General features: G+C 36.7%; 1 protein-coding gene and 3 long non-coding RNA genes across 6 annotated transcripts; 3 read left to right on the plus strand and 1 right to left on the minus strand.

Annotated features, from left to right (window-relative positions):
* The first annotated feature begins 328 nt into the window (after nucleotides 1-328).
* Nucleotides 329-1,805, plus strand: LOC112020110 (homoserine kinase). The gene has a single exon (XM_024052673.2). The coding sequence runs from the start codon at nucleotides 475-477 to the stop codon at nucleotides 1,582-1,584; it is 1,110 nt and encodes a 369-aa protein (XP_023908441.1). The 5' UTR covers nucleotides 329-474; the 3' UTR covers nucleotides 1,585-1,805.
* A 1,283-nt stretch (nucleotides 1,806-3,088) lies between these two features.
* LOC136063083 (uncharacterized) lies at nucleotides 3,089-5,199 on the plus strand. Its single transcript, XR_010624782.1, has 2 exons — nucleotides 3,089-3,666; nucleotides 3,763-5,199. It is a non-coding gene; the product is annotated as an uncharacterized LOC136063083 (long non-coding RNA).
* A 7,167-nt stretch (nucleotides 5,200-12,366) lies between these two features.
* Nucleotides 12,367-15,090, plus strand: LOC112041030 (uncharacterized). Its single transcript, XR_002886149.2, has 2 exons — nucleotides 12,367-12,746; nucleotides 14,828-15,090. It is a non-coding gene; the product is annotated as an uncharacterized LOC112041030 (long non-coding RNA).
* Nucleotides 15,091-15,274: 184 nt separating this feature from the next.
* On the minus strand, nucleotides 15,275-16,996 carry LOC112031669 (uncharacterized). Of its 3 annotated transcripts, none has more exons than XR_010624787.1 (3): nucleotides 16,405-16,996; nucleotides 15,899-16,037; nucleotides 15,275-15,705 (listed from the first exon to the last, which is right to left on the minus strand). It is a non-coding gene; the product is annotated as an uncharacterized LOC112031669 (long non-coding RNA). The 3 variants fall into 3 exon arrangements; XR_010624786.1 differs by having other exon boundaries at nucleotides 15,899-15,994; nucleotides 16,405-16,828; XR_010624785.1 differs by lacking the exon at nucleotides 16,405-16,996 and having other exon boundaries at nucleotides 15,899-16,398.
* Nucleotides 16,997-17,674: the final 678 nt, after the last annotated feature.

Consider the following 17,674-nt stretch of genomic DNA (forward strand, 5'->3'; position numbering starts at 1 on the left):
AAAAGTCTTGAATTTAACTAAACGTATTTTACCTGAAAAATAAATATATTTTTAACAATTAATTTTTTTAATTAAAAAAACTGCACTAAAAATAGAAAGAAAGAAAGAAAGAATTTTTTTTTTTTGAGAGAGAAAAAAAAAAAAAATTTAGATTCCATTGCCCATTGTTATTTGGTCAATATGGGAAAATTTGTATTGTATTTGTGTCACTGTCAGTAAGTAACTTTTTTTTTTTTTTTTTTAATTTTTTAATTTTTTTATGAACGTCAGTAAATAACTTAATAGAAGAGTAAATATTAATAAATCCTATTTGGTCTGCCATTTCAGTCATCGTGAACTACGCTTCTTGTCGCTTTCTGTTAACCCTAAAACCTCTCTGTTGCTCTCTCCCTCCGATCTCCATATATATAATTTCTATCGCCATTTGTGTTGTGTGCGAGTGCTAATCAAATCAAATTAAATCAAAGCAAAGCAATGGCCATTTGTTATCAAGCCACTCCAGTAAAACCTGCAGTGCTCAGACCCACAACTACTTTCAAACCCGTTGACTCCTTCCGTTGCAACCTTTCTCTTCCCTCCAAAACCCTCGAATTATCCATTTCCGAACCCGAACCCGTTTTCTCCTCCGTCAAAACCTTCGCTCCTGCCACCGTGGCAAATCTCGGTCCCGGCTTCGACTTCCTCGGCTGCGCCGTCGATGGCCTCGGCGACTCTGTCTCCCTCTCCGTCGACTCCTCCGTCCACCCCGGCCAGATCTCCATCTCCCAAATCTCCGGCGACCCTTGCTCCAAGCTCAGCCGTAACCCTCTCTGGAATTGCGCCGGCATTGCCGCCATCGAGGTCATGAAGATGCTCGGAATCCGATCCGTCGGCCTTTCTCTCTCTCTCCACAAAGGCCTTCCTCTAGGTTCCGGACTCGGATCCAGTGCCGCTAGCGCCGCCGCCGCCGCAGTCGCCGTCAACGAGATTTTTGGGGGGAAACTCGGCTCCGAGGAGCTCGTACTAGCGGGATTGAAATCGGAGGAGAAGGTTTCGGGTTATCATGCTGATAATGTTGGCCCGGCGATCATGGGAGGGTTTGTTTTGATCAGAAACTACGAGCCGTTGGATTTGAAGAAATTGACATTTCCGGATGATAAAGAGCTTTACTTTGTATTGGTGACTCCTGAATTCGAAGCTCCGACGAAGAAAATGCGGGCTGCTCTGCCGTTAGAGATAGCAATGGCTCATCATGTGTGGAATTGTAGTCAAGCTGGGGCATTGGTGGCTTCAGTGTTGGAAGGGGACTTGGTGGGGTTAGGGAAGGCCTTGTCGGGAGATAAGATCGTGGAGCCGAGACGGGCGCCATTGATTCCGGGGATGGAAGCCGTGAAGAAGGCGGCGATTGAGGCCGGGGCGTTCGGGTGTACCATAAGCGGGGCGGGGCCGACGGCGGTGGCTGTGATAGATTGTGAGGAGAGAGGGGAGAAGATTGGGGAGAAGATGGTGGAGGCATTTTGGAATGAAGGGAATTTGAAGGCGCTGGCTATGGTGACGAGGCTTGATCGGGTTGGTGCGAGGCTTGTTGATAGCAATCCTAGATGATGATCATGATTGTGATCTTGATTGCAATAAAAGGGTATGTTTTGTATTTTGGTGAAAAAGCTTTGATTTTGGTTTGGTTAGTTTTTGCGGAGGAGGATATGATGTCCAATAGCTTTGAAACAATGACAGTAATTGTATTCTCAGTTGATGCTATATAGAATATAGCGGAAACGAGCCTGAGTGTATGATAAGTAATAACATTGGCTTCTGCCTTTATTAAAGGTGTTTTTTTTTTTTTTTTTTAAAGATTTATGTTGCTCTGGTGTATGCTATTGCCTTCCAATGCTTATTCTGTAGGCTGTAGAGAATTATGTCATTATATGTCACGTAATGCCTCAATTGCTGGCCGCATGCACAGAAAAACTGGGGTATGCATTTTGGATCCTGAAAATTTTTCCCCCTCTGTCTCATCTGTGTTGAATGTATCACTTCGTTCATATGATACTATTTGGATTGTGTATGTCATTTGAAAATTCGACTTTGAGGCCAATGGGATTAATTATCAGATTAGATTTGACTAGTGTATCAGTTTTGTGTATGTACCACTTGGTATATACTGTTTTAGATTCTGATTCACTACTTCCTTATAAAATTACAAAATCTATCCAAGGAGTTCTGAGCTTATGACATGATGCTGTGAGGCTGAAGTTGGGTTTAAGAGGAAATTCTAGCAACAAAAATGATTAAAGTATAGAAAAATGTAGTAGGATTGAAGTTGGAACAATCAAATATCAAATTGTAGACTCAAAAGAGCTCAAGAAATATTCAAATCTCAAAATTTATGAAATAGTTGAGAAAGGCTGCCTATGACTACTCAAAAGAGGCTATTTATAATAGCCTTAAGCTCAGAATCCTATCCTTCATCTTACATATGAGATATAACATTAAATTATAAACATCCAACTTCAATAAAAGTCATATGCTAGACACATAACCTTTTAAAATACTAAAGACGTAATAACAACTTAAATATGACAGAGAAATAAAAGACAATGGACTAATGGGCCTTTCTGTTCGGCTTAAATTATTCTACATCATGACACTTCACCCACACACGCTTGAATTAGGACAGAAAAGTGCTCATGTGACAGTGGCACAAGCTGAGGAAGGGTTCTATCGTGTTGAGCCTTTATGGTCTATATGCCTCTGATACTATTTGGATTGCTTGTGCATTAGATCTGTTGCTTGATCTGCAGGTACAATTTCAATATCCAAGAATGCATATTTATGTTGTTTGGGGGAAGGACTCTGAATCTCGGTGCATTGAGCATTTTTTAAGTGGGGAAGCGGATGCCAAGCAACATATTGCAGACCAATATGATATGTTTGACAGGGCCTAATAAAAAACCCAGAGCAGATCTCCTTTCTATCCTTCATATGATATCCTAAACATGATTGTAACTGGTTATAGGCAGATGGGATACTGGTCTAATTATTGTGGACTATCTGTTGCAACCCTGGAGACACTTTATACAAAATAACATCTGCAGGTACAATTTCAATATCCAAGAATGCATATTTATGTTGTTTGGGGGAAGGACTCTGAATCTCGGTGCATTGAGCATTTTTTAAGTGGGGAAGCGGATGCCAAGCAACATATTGCAGACCAATATGATATGTTTGACAGGGCCTAATAAAAAACCCAGAGCAGATCTCCTTTCTATCCTTCATATGATATCCTAAACATGATTGTAACTGGTTATAGGCAGATGGGATACTGGTCTAATTATTGTGGACTATCTGTTGCAACCCTGGAGACACTTTATACAAAATAACCAAACCGTTCTAGTTCAAGTCAGCATTTGTACAGTATTGTATGGCCTGGAGGAACTACAGATAAGCCTCGTGGATGGGGTTTTTCCAAACAATGGAAAGCAATTAAGAATCGCAGTTCCAAACTTTAGTTACCAGGACTTTGTCTCACGTTCATGACTAAATGGCGCTGATATTCCAAGTATAGTGCATATATGTGTTCCTTGTTGCCACAAAGTTGCTTACTTATGCAGTTATAGGTTCTTTCTCTTTGGAGATGGTCATAAGAATTCAAGCTTCTCTGAGCTTATAAATAAGATCACAACAAATGTAAGAAAAATATAATGAGAAAAGTTACTATTTTTTTTTTGTTACAGATAAAATGTAGTATATGACACTGACATATCCTGTGACCTTGTTTCGTAGGTTTTTGATGCTGCTGTAGGTGACATTGTATTTGTCACTGTTGTGTGAATTCTTGAACATAGAATAAATGGTGAGTTCTGAGGGCCTCCTAGACTCCTAGTAAACTCACAATACTATGGTGAGTACTTGTCAGTTGGTACATCGTACATATTAGATAAATTTTTGTATACATTTATATCAACATTGCTTTCTAACTTCTGTTGACTGAAAAAAAAAAAAAAAAGGAACAAAACCTGTGTACCTTAGATGAGTGAACAATAAAAGGATCTGTACCAGCAGATCTTAGATGGAATGGAAGATAGGAAAATTATCTCAGCAACCCTCTTATTGCCGAGTTTTATATTCCCCAGCCATTTCCCTCCTAATTCTGGTACTGCTTACCTTCTTTTTCTCGTTGCATGCTTATCATGTATGAGTTTCCTTGTAGAGCTCATATGATGGTTTCCTTGTTCTTATTGGAACAATTATCAACTGTGGCTGAGTTACTTTTTATGCAACAAATTCTTAGTTTTTGAGGGCTGAATTTATACAGTCATCTGAATGCATAGCAGAACAAATATGGAAACAGTTTTCTTTTTCAATAATGTACCACAAGATTATAGAGAAAGTTTAGACCCCCCCCCCCTCCCTCTCTCTCTCTCTCTTTTCTGTTCTCTTTCTTTTCTCTTTCATTTCTCGTGAACATTTCTTTTACTGTGGAACAATCATAATATATCAGATGGTGGATATTTTTTATCAGGTTACTCAACCATACAAATCCAATGTGGTTCAACACACAAAAATATATTGTAACTTCCTATTGTTCTTATGTAATCTCTCATCTGCCATTCATTTCATTATCTTGCAGGTTTAGCTTCTCTATAATTTTTTTTGCACTTAGTAAGTCTTCATTTTGACATTCAACGATGTAATTTTTTTTCCTGTATCTTAATAGTACCTTACCCAATAGCGCCAACTCTGGAGTTCTTCAAATTTTCAGGAAAACAGTGAGCACACTTGGCCTCATTGTGATTATCATCTCTATTTTTGTGGTTTGCATAATCAACTCTAGTCTTTACTGCCAGCCTGACATCAATTGTCAGAGTGCTACAGCTTTCCCCCTCATCAGGGGAAGTGGTACCTTGGTGAGTAGCAATGAACGAATATGATTCCAAGTATGGTCTTTTGCTGAAAACTATTTGACTGAGGAACTCAAATCCCAATATCTAGACTGGTTGCTCTTGGTTCACCAGAAGGATAACTGTCATTTTTACATCTGTTCATCAAGTTGCTTTTGTTATCTTTCAAAATTACTTGGCCTTCTTGTGGGATATTTTAGCAGGATTCTAAGTGCTTGAGCAGGTTGATACTAGCAGTAAATTTGTCTAATATAATTTGTCAAAAAAAGTTAGTTACTTTTTATAGGGTTGAATAAGATTTTGTGTGTTACACATTGCACGCAAACCTTTTGTCATTTTGGGCAGATATTATTAGGGTCACAAATGAGAGTAATTAACATTATTACATTTAATGTAATTTACGTTACATCGAACAATAACTCCATGGTTTTATAGTATGAAATTATGGTATGAAAATCATGACATGAGAGGATTAAGCTTTAGTATCCCCGATAACAAACCTGCAGGTCTTTCAACTGTGGATGTGTCCTCCCTATTTTCATGGCTTCGTGAAGGCAGAAAATGAAAATGATTTGAAAGAATTTGATCACCATGGGATCTTAAGCTCTGATACTAGATAATGTAGAGGTTATGTGAATAGGCTAACTATTAAGAAGTGTATAGGGAAATCAGAGCTGCTTAGAGCGTGAATGGAATCTCAGCTCTGATACTAGATGATGTAGAGGTTATGTGAATAGGCTAGCTATTAACAAGTGTATAAGGAAATGGGAGTTGCTTAGAGCGTGAATGAAGGCTTTGATATAATGCCTTCATAAGAGAAATCTTTGGTAGCTCTTGGCTAATTCTAAAATTTCATTCATAATGTTGATTGTCATACTTGCATGCAAAGTTTTTATACTTCTATAGACAAGTCTTGGTTTGCATACATCTGAATTGGCTTGTGCTAAATGTAATCTAATTGGCCAGCAAGTAAGTAAGAAGAACCTAACTAAACTCTTCCAAAAGAGTGATACTAACAATACTACAATTTTACTACATAAAGCTTATAAATTGATGTATCATCAATCATCTAAAAACAATTCAAATAGGTGGTTGAAGCCCACAAATAACATTTATAATCATAATAATTTATAAGTTTTATTTAGTAAACCTTGTAGTACCTTCAGCATTTTCTGTTACAAAAAACTACTCTTGCTTTTGTTACAAAAGACTAGTAAATGATTGGCTACAAAAGGCTATTAACACGCCGTTACAAAATCTTAACATGAAATTACAAAAGATTTTGTGATAGCATGTTAATAGCCTTTTGTAACCAGTCACTATACTCTAGTCTAGTAACAAAGATTTCCCAACATAAACATCAATTATCTGGATTTGAATTTTTGTGTGTTTTGATAAAACTTTTAGTAGCCCGATTAAGATTCTCCCTATTTATCTATACAATTAATAACAAGATTTCATGTTTGAGTTTCAACATTTTGCGTACTAAAATACCCTTACACACATTTTTAAACTCTCTAAAATACCCTTATCTTTTAGTTAAATAATTTTAAAATAAAAAACACAAACAGTTTAAAAGAGTAATTCATTATTTTTAAAAAAGTTCCTAAGTTTTAGGCTTTCAAACTTTTATTAAAATCCTAAAAATTAGGACATTATTTCTATCTCACTTTTAAACACTATTTTATTAAACTTAAAATAAAAAATAAAAAAGAGCTTTATTGCAAGTGCAAAATGCATGTGATGAGTCTAGTAATATAATAAGATATTGTGAAGAATTAAAAAAAAAAAAAAAAAAAAATTCAAACCATGCTTGAACATGAAATTAGAAGAAAGAAAGAAAGAAAGAATTATCTTTAATTCTTATCATTTGTCTTATGCCAAAAGACAGTCCCATAATTGTTTTTTTTTTTTTTTAATGAACTAGAAACTTTATTAAAGAATGGAAAAATAGAGCTACAAGGCCCTCCTGGACTCTTCCAAAATGATGGAAGAGAAACAAGCAGGGCAATTCCCAAAATTAAAAAGACCAAAGAAATTACAAGAAAGAGACCATTTTGCTAAAGTGTGGGCTGCTGTATTACACTGCCTAGGCACCCACTTCACAAAAACCTTATCTGAGACAGACAAAAACAACCTCAATTCAGAGCACAAGGACCAGAACCTCCAGGGGGGGGGGGGGGCGCAGGGGGGGGGGCGCTCGGCCAAGTCATTGAGAAGATGCACACAGTATTGGCAATCCGATTCCATAATAATGCAATCATTACCCATGGCAGGAGCAAAAGAGAGAGCCCACTTAATAGCCTCCGCTTTCACCAAGAGAGGGAGGGTGGTATTCACTTTCATAGAACCGGCAAATACCAACTCCCCTCTCTGGTCTCTCGCCACTGCAGCTATAGAAGAGAAGCGAGGCCCCACAGCAGCATCGACATTAATTTTAAAAGACGCACCTAGGGGAGGGATCCAAGTCTGAACAGAGGAAGGTACTTGCTAATAAGAGGTAGAGCCCTTGGGAATATTATGCTCAGAGAAGAGACATGAGATCTTCGTAGACACCCTATCAACATTTAGAGATCCGTCTCCAAATAGGACCTGATTTCTTTGTTTCCATACCATGTCACAAAGGATGGCACCATACAACAAAAATTCTTCCATTTGGCCCAAACATTGATTAACCAAAAAAGGGGCGGACAAGAGGAAGTTGACAAAATCAGATGCCGACCCAAAAGCCAATAAGTCAATCCCCACACTCCAATGGCTTCGGAACCATAAGGATTTTGCAAATAGGCATATCGTGAACAGTTGAAGGGAAGTTTTCAAGGTTGAATTACATAAAGGGCAGCTCCCATCTATATTTTCATTAAACATATTTATTACCTCCTTGGTAGGCAAAACATTTGCAGCTATTCTCCATAGATGCAACTTCAAGCGCTCATGAATTTTGGATCTCCAAATCTGGCCTCTAATGAAGTTGGAATTCAAGGGAGGAGAGCCATTCCTACACAGCCAATAAGCGGACTTGATCGAAAAAATTCCAGATATTGTTGTAGTCCAAGACCAACTATCTTCCATAAGGCAACTAGGAATGAGAATTTTTAGGATAAGCTCAATCACATGCTCCTCAAATAGAAAACTCAACTTTGGAATATCCCAACTGCTTCGGTTTGGAGTAAGGAGCTGAGAAACAACCAAAGCAATATCCAGATCAGCTTCAAATTTCGGGCTAGGGATGAAACCAGGGAGATCAAGAATCCACGGGTTAATCCATGTTCTAATGGAGTTCCCATTGCCTACCAAAAGGCAAGCTGCCTTTGCAATAAGGTGTTTTGTGCCCATCAAGCTTTTCCAAAAGGGGGGCGCATTGCTAGGAGAATGATGAGCCAGCCAATTATCCCAAATCTTGTATTTTGCCCTCAAAATCTTAATACAAAGACAATCCTTTCTGGATAGAATCCACTAGCCAAGTTTGGAGAGGAAAGCTTGGTTGAAATCCCAGAATTTTCTGAAACCCAAGCCACCCTCCTTTTGTGGCAAATAGAGAGAAGACCAAGACGAACCTGCCCTTGATTTGGGGCTCCACCAAAATCTGCGCACTGATGCATCTAATTGATCACTAAGATCTTTAGGGAGAAGAGTAGCCGACATAGAATACGTCGGGATGGCTTGGGCCACCGATCTAATCAGGGTTGTTCTACCAGACCAAGACAGATTTTTACTTTTCCATCCCTTGAGCTTATTATCCAATCTTTCTTTAACATAACCGAAATCTTGAGATTTGCTCTTTGATAGAAAGAGAGGAACACCCAAATATGTTGTACTTTGAGGCAATATATTGAGACCCCAACAACATTTAACTTGATTCATAAACTGAGGGCTTACACCTTTGGAAGGGAAGCATCCAGATTTTTCCACACTGATCGATTGACCCGACCAAGAATAGAATTTCTCCAAACAGCTTCTAAGAATGGCTGATTCAGAGGATTTAGCTTTGCAAAACAAAAGAATGTCATCCGCATGGTAGAGCTTAGAGATAGGTGGTGCGATATTAGAAGCTTTAAACTCAGTTAAGTTCTTTTGAGACACTTCCCTATTTATCAATCTCATGAGAGCCTTATTGCCCAAAATAAATAAGTGTGGGGACAGGGGGTCCCCCTGCTTAAGCCCTCTCAAGGCGGAGAAACTTGGACCAAGGCCACCATTCAAGAGCAAAGTGAACTCAACTGAGGAGAGGCACTGGTGGATGAGATTAACAAAGTTGTGATTAAAACCAAAAGCTTTTAAGACTACCATCAAAAAATTTCATTTCAGTCTATCGTAAGCTTTTTGAAAATCAAGCTTGATTCCAAGGAATCCCTTCTTCTTCCCCATATATTTGAAGCTGTGAACAATTTCATAGGCCAAGACCACATTTTCATTAATCCATCTATTAGGCACGAAGGCCACTTGAGCCAGATCCACCATTTTATTTAAAAGAGGTCTTAGTCTATTCACTAAAATCTTGGATATCACTTTGTAGAACACATTACACAGTCCAATAGGACGAAAATGATTAGAATTGCATGCCCCTTTCTTTTTAGGAATAAGGTGGATGAAGGTTTTGTTGAAATCTTTCAAAAGCCAGCCACTACGAAAGAAGCTAGGTAGCTTGAACCACTTGATCACCCATTGTGTCCCAATAATGCTTGTAGAAGAGAGCTGGGAAGCCATCCGAACCTGGGGCTTTGAGGGATTTCATCCAAACACCGCCTTCTTGATCTCTTCTCTAGTGGGAATTTTGTAAAGCTCAAAATTCTCTTGGTCAGTAACACAAGGCTATTAAATTCTCTAGGTTTGCTGGGAAATGAGGGAGGCTAGACGAGAAAAGGGAGGAAAACTTTACCAAAAAATAGTTTTGAATTTCCCATCGGTCTCTAATCCAAGTACCATCATCAAGCTTAATTTCTGAGATGCAGTTTCTTCGTTTCTAATTATGGTTGAGAGACAGAAAAACCTTGAGTTACAATCACCCTTTTTAACCCACAATTCCCTAGACATCTGACTTAACCTCATGTCTTCTCTATCTAGCCATTCATCAAGCTCTAAATTTAGGGAAGCTTCAAGTTACAAATTCTCTCTTGTGGGGGCAAATTGTTGAACCTCAGCAATTTTGGCTTTAAGGCCTTTAATTTTTTCCTTTGAATTTCCAAAGGTGCTTTTGTTCCAGTGCTTTAGCTCATGGCTAGTCACAGTTAACTTTTTGACTAACTTAAAGCCTTGAGAGCCATCAACCCTGCATTGCCAAGCATTTTCCACAACCGATCTACTTTCCTCCTCCCTAGTCCACATCACTTCAAAACGAGATGGCCGAGTCAAAATATTAGTGTCTAGGAATGTATCAAGCATAATCAGGTTATGATCCAAGTTCAAATTACACAAATGTTTGACCCCTGCTTTTAGGAATAAAGATTGCCACTCTTGATCACATAAACATTGGTCTAACCTTTCTTTTATATTGGCCAAACCTTCCCTCCTATTTGACCATGTAAATGATGGACCCGAAAAACACAAATCAATAGCACCTATATTAGACATGAAATCTCTAAGATAACAAACAGAACTCTCGCCCACTGCGCATCCACCACGTTTCTCTTTTGCATGCTTGATGCAATTTAGATCTTCGATTGCAACCCAGGACCCTTAAAAAGAAGACACCATATTCTCCAGCAAACCCCAGAATTTTACTTTTTTGGATCTTTGGATTGGACCATAAATGGCAAGAAGAAGCCAGGGAGCTTCAGGGGGGTCTGAATAAACCTGTGCCACTATCATGTTTTTATTTGAAAAGACCACTTCTAATTCAACACCCGATCTCCAAAACAGTGCAAGACCCCCAGACAAACCATCAACATCAACACACCAAGAATCTACAAACTTCAGTCTATCACAAATCTTATTTATTCTCATAGATTTTATTTTGGTTTCGGAGAGGAAAACAATATCAGGATTTGACTCACGAATAAGCTCCTTTAGGGCTCTAACTGTCGAGGCTCTGCCAGCACCTCGATAGTTCCAAGCTATGGTCCTCATGGCAAGGTGAAAAATCAGGATTGGAATTAAAGGAATTTGGTGAGCCAAGATAGAATGTTCATACCCAAAACAAGAGTAGCATTTGATATAAAACCCACCCTCACAGTTAAAGGGCAACAATATCCAATCTAAAGAGCTTCTCCAAACCAAAATCAGAGATAATACCAAAATTCCATGGAAACCCAACATAAAAAGCAGCAGAGAAAATACCACCAGAAGGATGAGAACTCACCAAAGACGCAATCGCTATCAAGGATGGAGCAGAATTGGCGCTGATTGAGAGTGAATAGTTGAACGGGACCCATTAGCCTGAGAAGGAAGAAAACGCTTGCTACTGACGGAGCAAAACTCACCGATGATTGGCAATAGCGCTAGCAGAGAAATGAACCCATTGGGAGTAAAAAGAAACCCACGAATAGGGTTGATGAGACCCACAAAGTGACCAAGATCAGCTCGAAGTGCACAATAGCAGAGGGACCCACAATACATGGGTAGAGATGAAGCCACACGGAGGTGGAAATTATCCACACATAGGTGGTAGTGAAGGCCACACGGAGGTGGAGGAATACCCACACGGAGGTGGTAGTGAAGGCCACATGGAGGTGGAGGAACACCCACATGGAGGTGGTAGAGAAAGCCCTATAATTGATTGGGTCGAACCACTCTTAAATTGCACATGTTATAAGAATTCACAACTTATAGCATTCAAAGAAAGATTCTAGCCAATGGGCTTATAATTTGATGGCACTATGTCCTCTTATGTTTCATGTCGGGGATTCACATGTGGACGAGAGGAAAGTAAGCTCGTGCCTTGGTTTCTCAAAAAAAGAAAAAGAAAAAAGTAAGCTCGTGCCTCGTGCCATACCCTAACTATTATTCACTTCCTATTATCCTCTACCATGCACCTTACATTACCCGAAAATTAATTGCCAACCTTATCGATGCATAAACAAATCCAACCACACCTCACTGATAATTGAATGTCAACGTTATAAAAACAAAGGGAAAAGTTTTTATGAAAAATGAGAAAAAAAAGTAATTAAGAATATTATATAATCAATTACTTTTTTTTTTTTCATTTAATTTCCCATAAAAATTTTCTTTAAATGAATTATTAACCAGTGTCTTAAGGGCGCTTGTTAGCATTTCCCTATTAAGAATATTATATAATCTATGACATAAATTTTACAAATGGATCATTTGTTACCGAGTACCAACACAAAAAAAGTATTTTATTTTAGAGAGTTTTAACTTCGAATATCCCCTCTTGATGATAGTTCTTTATTTATTATATTGTAAATGTAATTACATTCATTATTTCATTCAGTTGTAATCATTATAATAAAATTTGTAGTAAAAAAATAGTAGCATCTCATCGGATCCACGTGAGTTGGGGAAGCATCAACACCACTCACTAGTGGATTTGGATCCTTTCCATTTCTCTTTGAAATGGAGAATGTATTCATTTGACATACATCTAGGGTCTAAGATGTGCCACGTAAATTAAAATGTTAAAAACTTAGCTCAACAAATTCAAAATTTGGTTAAACCAAGGTTAACTCAGCATATTCTTTTCTCTCACCAGCCCATCTGAAATTTCCAATTCTCTTCTCCAAGGATTTTCTCTCTGCATCCCACGGTCCTCAGTGTCGCCGGTGCCACCAGCCATTTTGCCAAGCCATTGCTGTTGCGCGGGCTATGTCTCACACCAACCTAGCATCATCGAAAAGTGCCACCCACTTGCAGGCATAGGCACTACCCAGCATCATCGGACTGCTCTGCTAGAATAGTCACTGCCCAGTAAGTTTCCCTCTCTAATTTTTTTTATTGATAAACTCTGTTTGGTTGCTGAAAAAATGAAGGGGAAAAAAAAACTATGATACTGCTATTTTTGATTGATTTATTGGTGCTAAATACGGTTTTTTTTTTTGATAGAACGGTTTCTTTGTGTTTGTGTGTGTTTTTAATTTTTTTTTTTTTTTTAAGCTTTTGGTTTTGAGCTTGGTGGGGTGTTTCAGATTTGGGGGATTTATAGATTGTTTTGATCTAAATTTGTTCTAAAAGCAATGGGATTTATGGGTTATATTTTTTATTCCATGCCCAAGTTTCTTGAGACTAGGATAAAAAACAGTTATGGATTGTTTTGATTTGAATTTGTTCTAAAAGCAATGGTTTCTTTTTTTTTTGTGCTATATTTTTTCAGTGGTTGGTTTTGAGTTTACAGATTGAAATCAGCAAGTGGTGTTTCAGCTTTGTAAGATTTATGCGTTGTTTCAATCTAAATTCGTTACTAAAACCAAATGTAAGGGTTTAGTAAATGGTTTGCATATGCTCAGTTTTGGAACTATAGTTTGTAAAGGATAACCATTGAAGTTGAATTTAATTCATTTTTCGCTTTCAATTATATTTAATAATGATTTAAACATGTGAATCCACACATAATTTATTTCCAATTTTTTAAGAGTGCTTTCTTATCTATACTTTATTTAATTCAAAATATAATTAAAAAGGAAAAAAAAAGAAAAAAAGAATTTCCTCAACTACTAAGACTTTGGTGGTTTTGACTGTAGTCATCCTTCTTGGGGGGAGGAGGAGGGGGTGGGGTGGGAGAGGAGAATGTTCTTAAAAGAACCTGGAGTGGGTTTCTTTGAAAAATAGTGAAGTAATTCTTTTAAGATTGAAAGATACCTGTTTGTTCATAAACCATACAATCACTCACAAACCTCACAAGCACAAACACACTCATAAACCCAAATCACATTGAGAATCAATGTATTTCTATTGGTCCAAACCGCTATTAGAGCTAATGCTGTCACAGCAGTAACAAACATTGGAAATTTGGGGAAATGGGCAAATTATAACAGAAAATCTTGATCCTAATGTAATCATCTTGTATTTGAGAGGATGCCTTAAGGATCCTAATTTTGGAAATTTTTTTATTGATAAGCTTTGTTTGGTTGTTGAAAAAAATGAAGGGAAAAAAAACTATGATACTGATATTTTTGATTGATTTATTGTTGCTAAATATGGTTTTTTTTTTTGGATAGAACGGTTTCTTTGTGTTTGTGTGTGTTTTTAATTTTTTTTTTAAGCTTTTGGTTTTGAGCTTGGTGGGGTGTTTTAGATTTGGGGGATTTATGGATTGTTTTGATCTAAATTTGTTCTAAAAGCAATGGGATTTATGGGTTATATTTTTTATTCCATGCCCAAGTTTCTTGAGACTAGGAAAAAAAATAGTTATGGATTGTTTTGATTTGAATTTGTTCTAAAAGCAATGGGATTTATGGGTTATATTTTTTATTCCATGCCCAAGTTTCTTGAGACTAGGATAAAAAAACAGTTATGGATCGTTTTGATTTGAATTTGTTCTAAAAGCAATGAGATTTATGAGTTATATTTTTGAAACCACGCCCAAGTTTCTTGAGACTAGGATAAAAAACACAAAAAGGAAAAGCATAAGCAAAGCTAATTTTTTTTAGAATAAACGGCAGAAGCAAAGCTAGTTTAAGATAAATGATGGGTGAAGATTTAATTATTGGAAAATACTTCATATGCTTTGCATAAGTTAAGAAAAAAGACATGAAAATGACAACATAAAAGAAAGGCATGGTTCCAGGAGAAACACCAAGTGTAGAATTATCTGTGTGTGTTTTATGCTGTGGTTATTAGAATGCTTTGTTCCATTTTTTTGGTTTGTGGGTTTTTTATTTCTTTTGGTCTAACTGTTATGTAAATGTATGTGCTTTTGCATGGATTTTGATTTTATTTTTAATTGTTCACTCTATTATGAAAGCTTTAGGGAATGTATTGTGAATGTCTCTTTGTTTTCCCTATCATGCCACTGATTGCAGAATTGGGTGTGTGAAAATTGTCCTTTGTAGGAATGGAATGGGCAAGTTGTTTAACATGAGGCAAGTCAAAGTGATCAAGCTAAGATTGAAAGTTGTGGACTTTGGATGGAATGTATAGTCAAGAAGCAAGAGATGGAATGTGTAGTCAAGCAATAGACACACAAATTGTAGAAGGTTCATGTTATTATAATCATGTAATTAAAGTGTATATTTCAATGGAATTCTTGTTATGTGACCAAAGTGTACATTTTAATAAAATTTGTTCATTTTTTATTATATTCCTTTCTTGTCTACTATGTTGGATCAAATTTCATGCGACATAAAAAATGATCAATTTGGAGCAATTGCTCTATTTTTTATGATACTCTGACCTTGTAGTCATGTATGTGGTACAAATTCCATTGGTTTATGGTTTCTATAAAACAACGCATAAATGGGAAAATTTGTCATGCACAGGTACATACATAGTTGCAATGCTTCAAGGGAAAATAACTTGTCACATTTATGAACAATGATTGACTAAAAACTACTCAAACATGTACATATAATAAACCAACATATATGAGTACCTTCATAAGCCAACTATGAAAACTATCCAAATGCTACTACAAATTATGCAAACGCTTGTCAAATTTGTCCTATAAGCTAAGAATATATCAAATCTAAATCTTTACTAAAACTGAAAAATTAGCCTTGCTAGCTTCAAAATATGTTGTCTTCAATCAGTCATGGAATACTTCAAAACCTTTTCTTGATAACAAGTGTGTAAAATTTGGTACATGAAGCTTTGCATATATCTTGCACTTGACTTCTTGAACAACAACTATTACTTTCTCTACAGACTTTTGTACAGATACCCTTCTCTTCAGACTTTTAATAGATGGCTGCTAGCTGCTTCAACTCATTTTCTATAAAAATAAAAATCAAATGCATTATGACAATTAGGCAACCAAGTTGAATTTAAAGGAACTACATTTGACATTAATGCTGTCAAATCTTCAATAATAATTCAATAATAAGATCACAAATTTAAGAAAGAATGAACCAAAATTATTGTATACTATTCAATAATAATTCACTCAATACAGAACTTACGCTTACCTCTTTCTCATCTTTTGTGCTCAAATCTTTGTTTATGTCAACAGCCAAAGCAGAAAAGGTCCAGTCATATTCTGATAGTAATCAGAGGAACCTATTCTGTTGAACAACTATGATGCTGTCAAATCTTCGTTACACATTTCTATTGTTTGTCCAATCAGAATAATATGTTACAACAAAGAGACATTCACAATACATTCATAATAAAGTGAAAAATTAAAAATATAACCCATAAATCCCATTGCTTTTAGAACAAATTTAGATCAAAACAATCCATAAATCCCCCAAATCTGAAACACCCCACCAAGCTCAAAACCAAAAGCTTTAAAAAAAAAAAAAATTAAAAACACACACAAACACAAAGAAACCGTTCTATCAAAACAAAAAAAAAAAACCATATTTAGCACCAATAAATCAATCAAAAATAGCGGTATCATAGTTTTTTTCCCTTCATTTTTTCAGCAACCAAACAGAGCTTATCAATAAAAAAATTAGAGAGAGAAACTTACTGTGCAGTGACTGATCTAGCAGAGCAATCAGGTGATGCTGGGTAGTGCCTATGCCTGCAGGTGGGCGGCACTTTCCGATGATGCTAGGTTGGTGTGAGACATAGCCCGCGCAACAGCGGTGGCCTGGCACAATGGCTGGTGGCAGCGGCGACGATGAGGGCCATGGGATGGAGAGAGAAAATCCTTGGAGATGAGAGTTTGAACTTTGAAATTTCAGATGGGCTGGTGAGAGAAAAGAATAGCACGATGGCTGGTGGCACCGGCGACGGTGAGGACCGTGGGATGGAGAAAGAAAATCCTTGGAGATGAGAGTTTTTTTTTGGTTGAGAAACGGAGAATGAGAGTTTAAACTTTGAAATTTCAGGTGAGAGAAAAGAATGTTGAGTTAACTTGGCTTAACCAGAGTTTAAATATGTTGAGTTAAGTTTTTAACATTTAAATGACATGGCACATTTCTGACCCTTGATAGTTTCCAAACAAATCCTGACCGTGAACTGGACACTCTCCATTTCAAAGGGAAATGGAGAGAATCCGGATCCCATGTTGCAACATGTGCATATACTAAAGTCGGTTAACGGGTGTCCGGGCATTTGTTCATAGATTATTTTAAGAAAATTTAAGTGTTATTTTTATGAGAAATATTAAATAAATAAATAACCCTCTATAAAAAATAAAATTACTTTTTTCTTCTTCCATAAAAAGTTTTTAGAAGTTTTCTAAACTAATACTATCAGAACATCCATTAACAAAAAAACACCTCAATGTTATCTAATAAACGTGGGAAAATGTTAAAACTATTTCAAATTTTACCGATACGACAATAAATATAATTAATAGATTTCTTTCTTTTTTTTTGAATCTATAATTAATAGATTTCAATAACTTAAGAAATAAATATTTAAATTACTTTTGTAACATCCCTGCCTGGTAATGGTACTATGGTGTATGGTGCTCCCGTTTTTTAGTAGTAGCCAGGGTGGGGTAGATTAGATAAGGGCAAAACTTAGATACAATACCTTAGGTACAATATCTTAAGTTCTCTATTTAAAATTTTGACATCTGTCCAATTTAACATCACAAGCAAACGGCGTTAAAACTAAAATTTCTTTTTCTTTTTTTTTTCCTACATCCTTCTTTTTCCTGTACGTTTTGCAGACAGCTTCTCTTCCAAACCCAAAACCTTTCTCCCTCATTTTCTCAGTAACCAAACAGGAAATATCAAAAAATAAAATCAAACAAAAAGGGGAAATAATAATTAAATTGTCTAGTA

This window comes from Quercus suber, unplaced genomic scaffold (assembly GCF_002906115.3).
Source record: "Quercus suber isolate HL8 unplaced genomic scaffold, Cork oak 2.0 scaffold_484, whole genome shotgun sequence".
Classification (NCBI taxonomy): Eukaryota; Viridiplantae; Streptophyta; class Magnoliopsida; order Fagales; family Fagaceae; genus Quercus; species Quercus suber.

Excerpts from the sequence above, each read along its gene's own strand:
- LOC112020110 (XM_024052673.2), top strand. The coding sequence starts at position 475 with ATGGCCATTTGTTATCAAGCCACTCCAGTAAAACCTGCAGTGCTCAGA.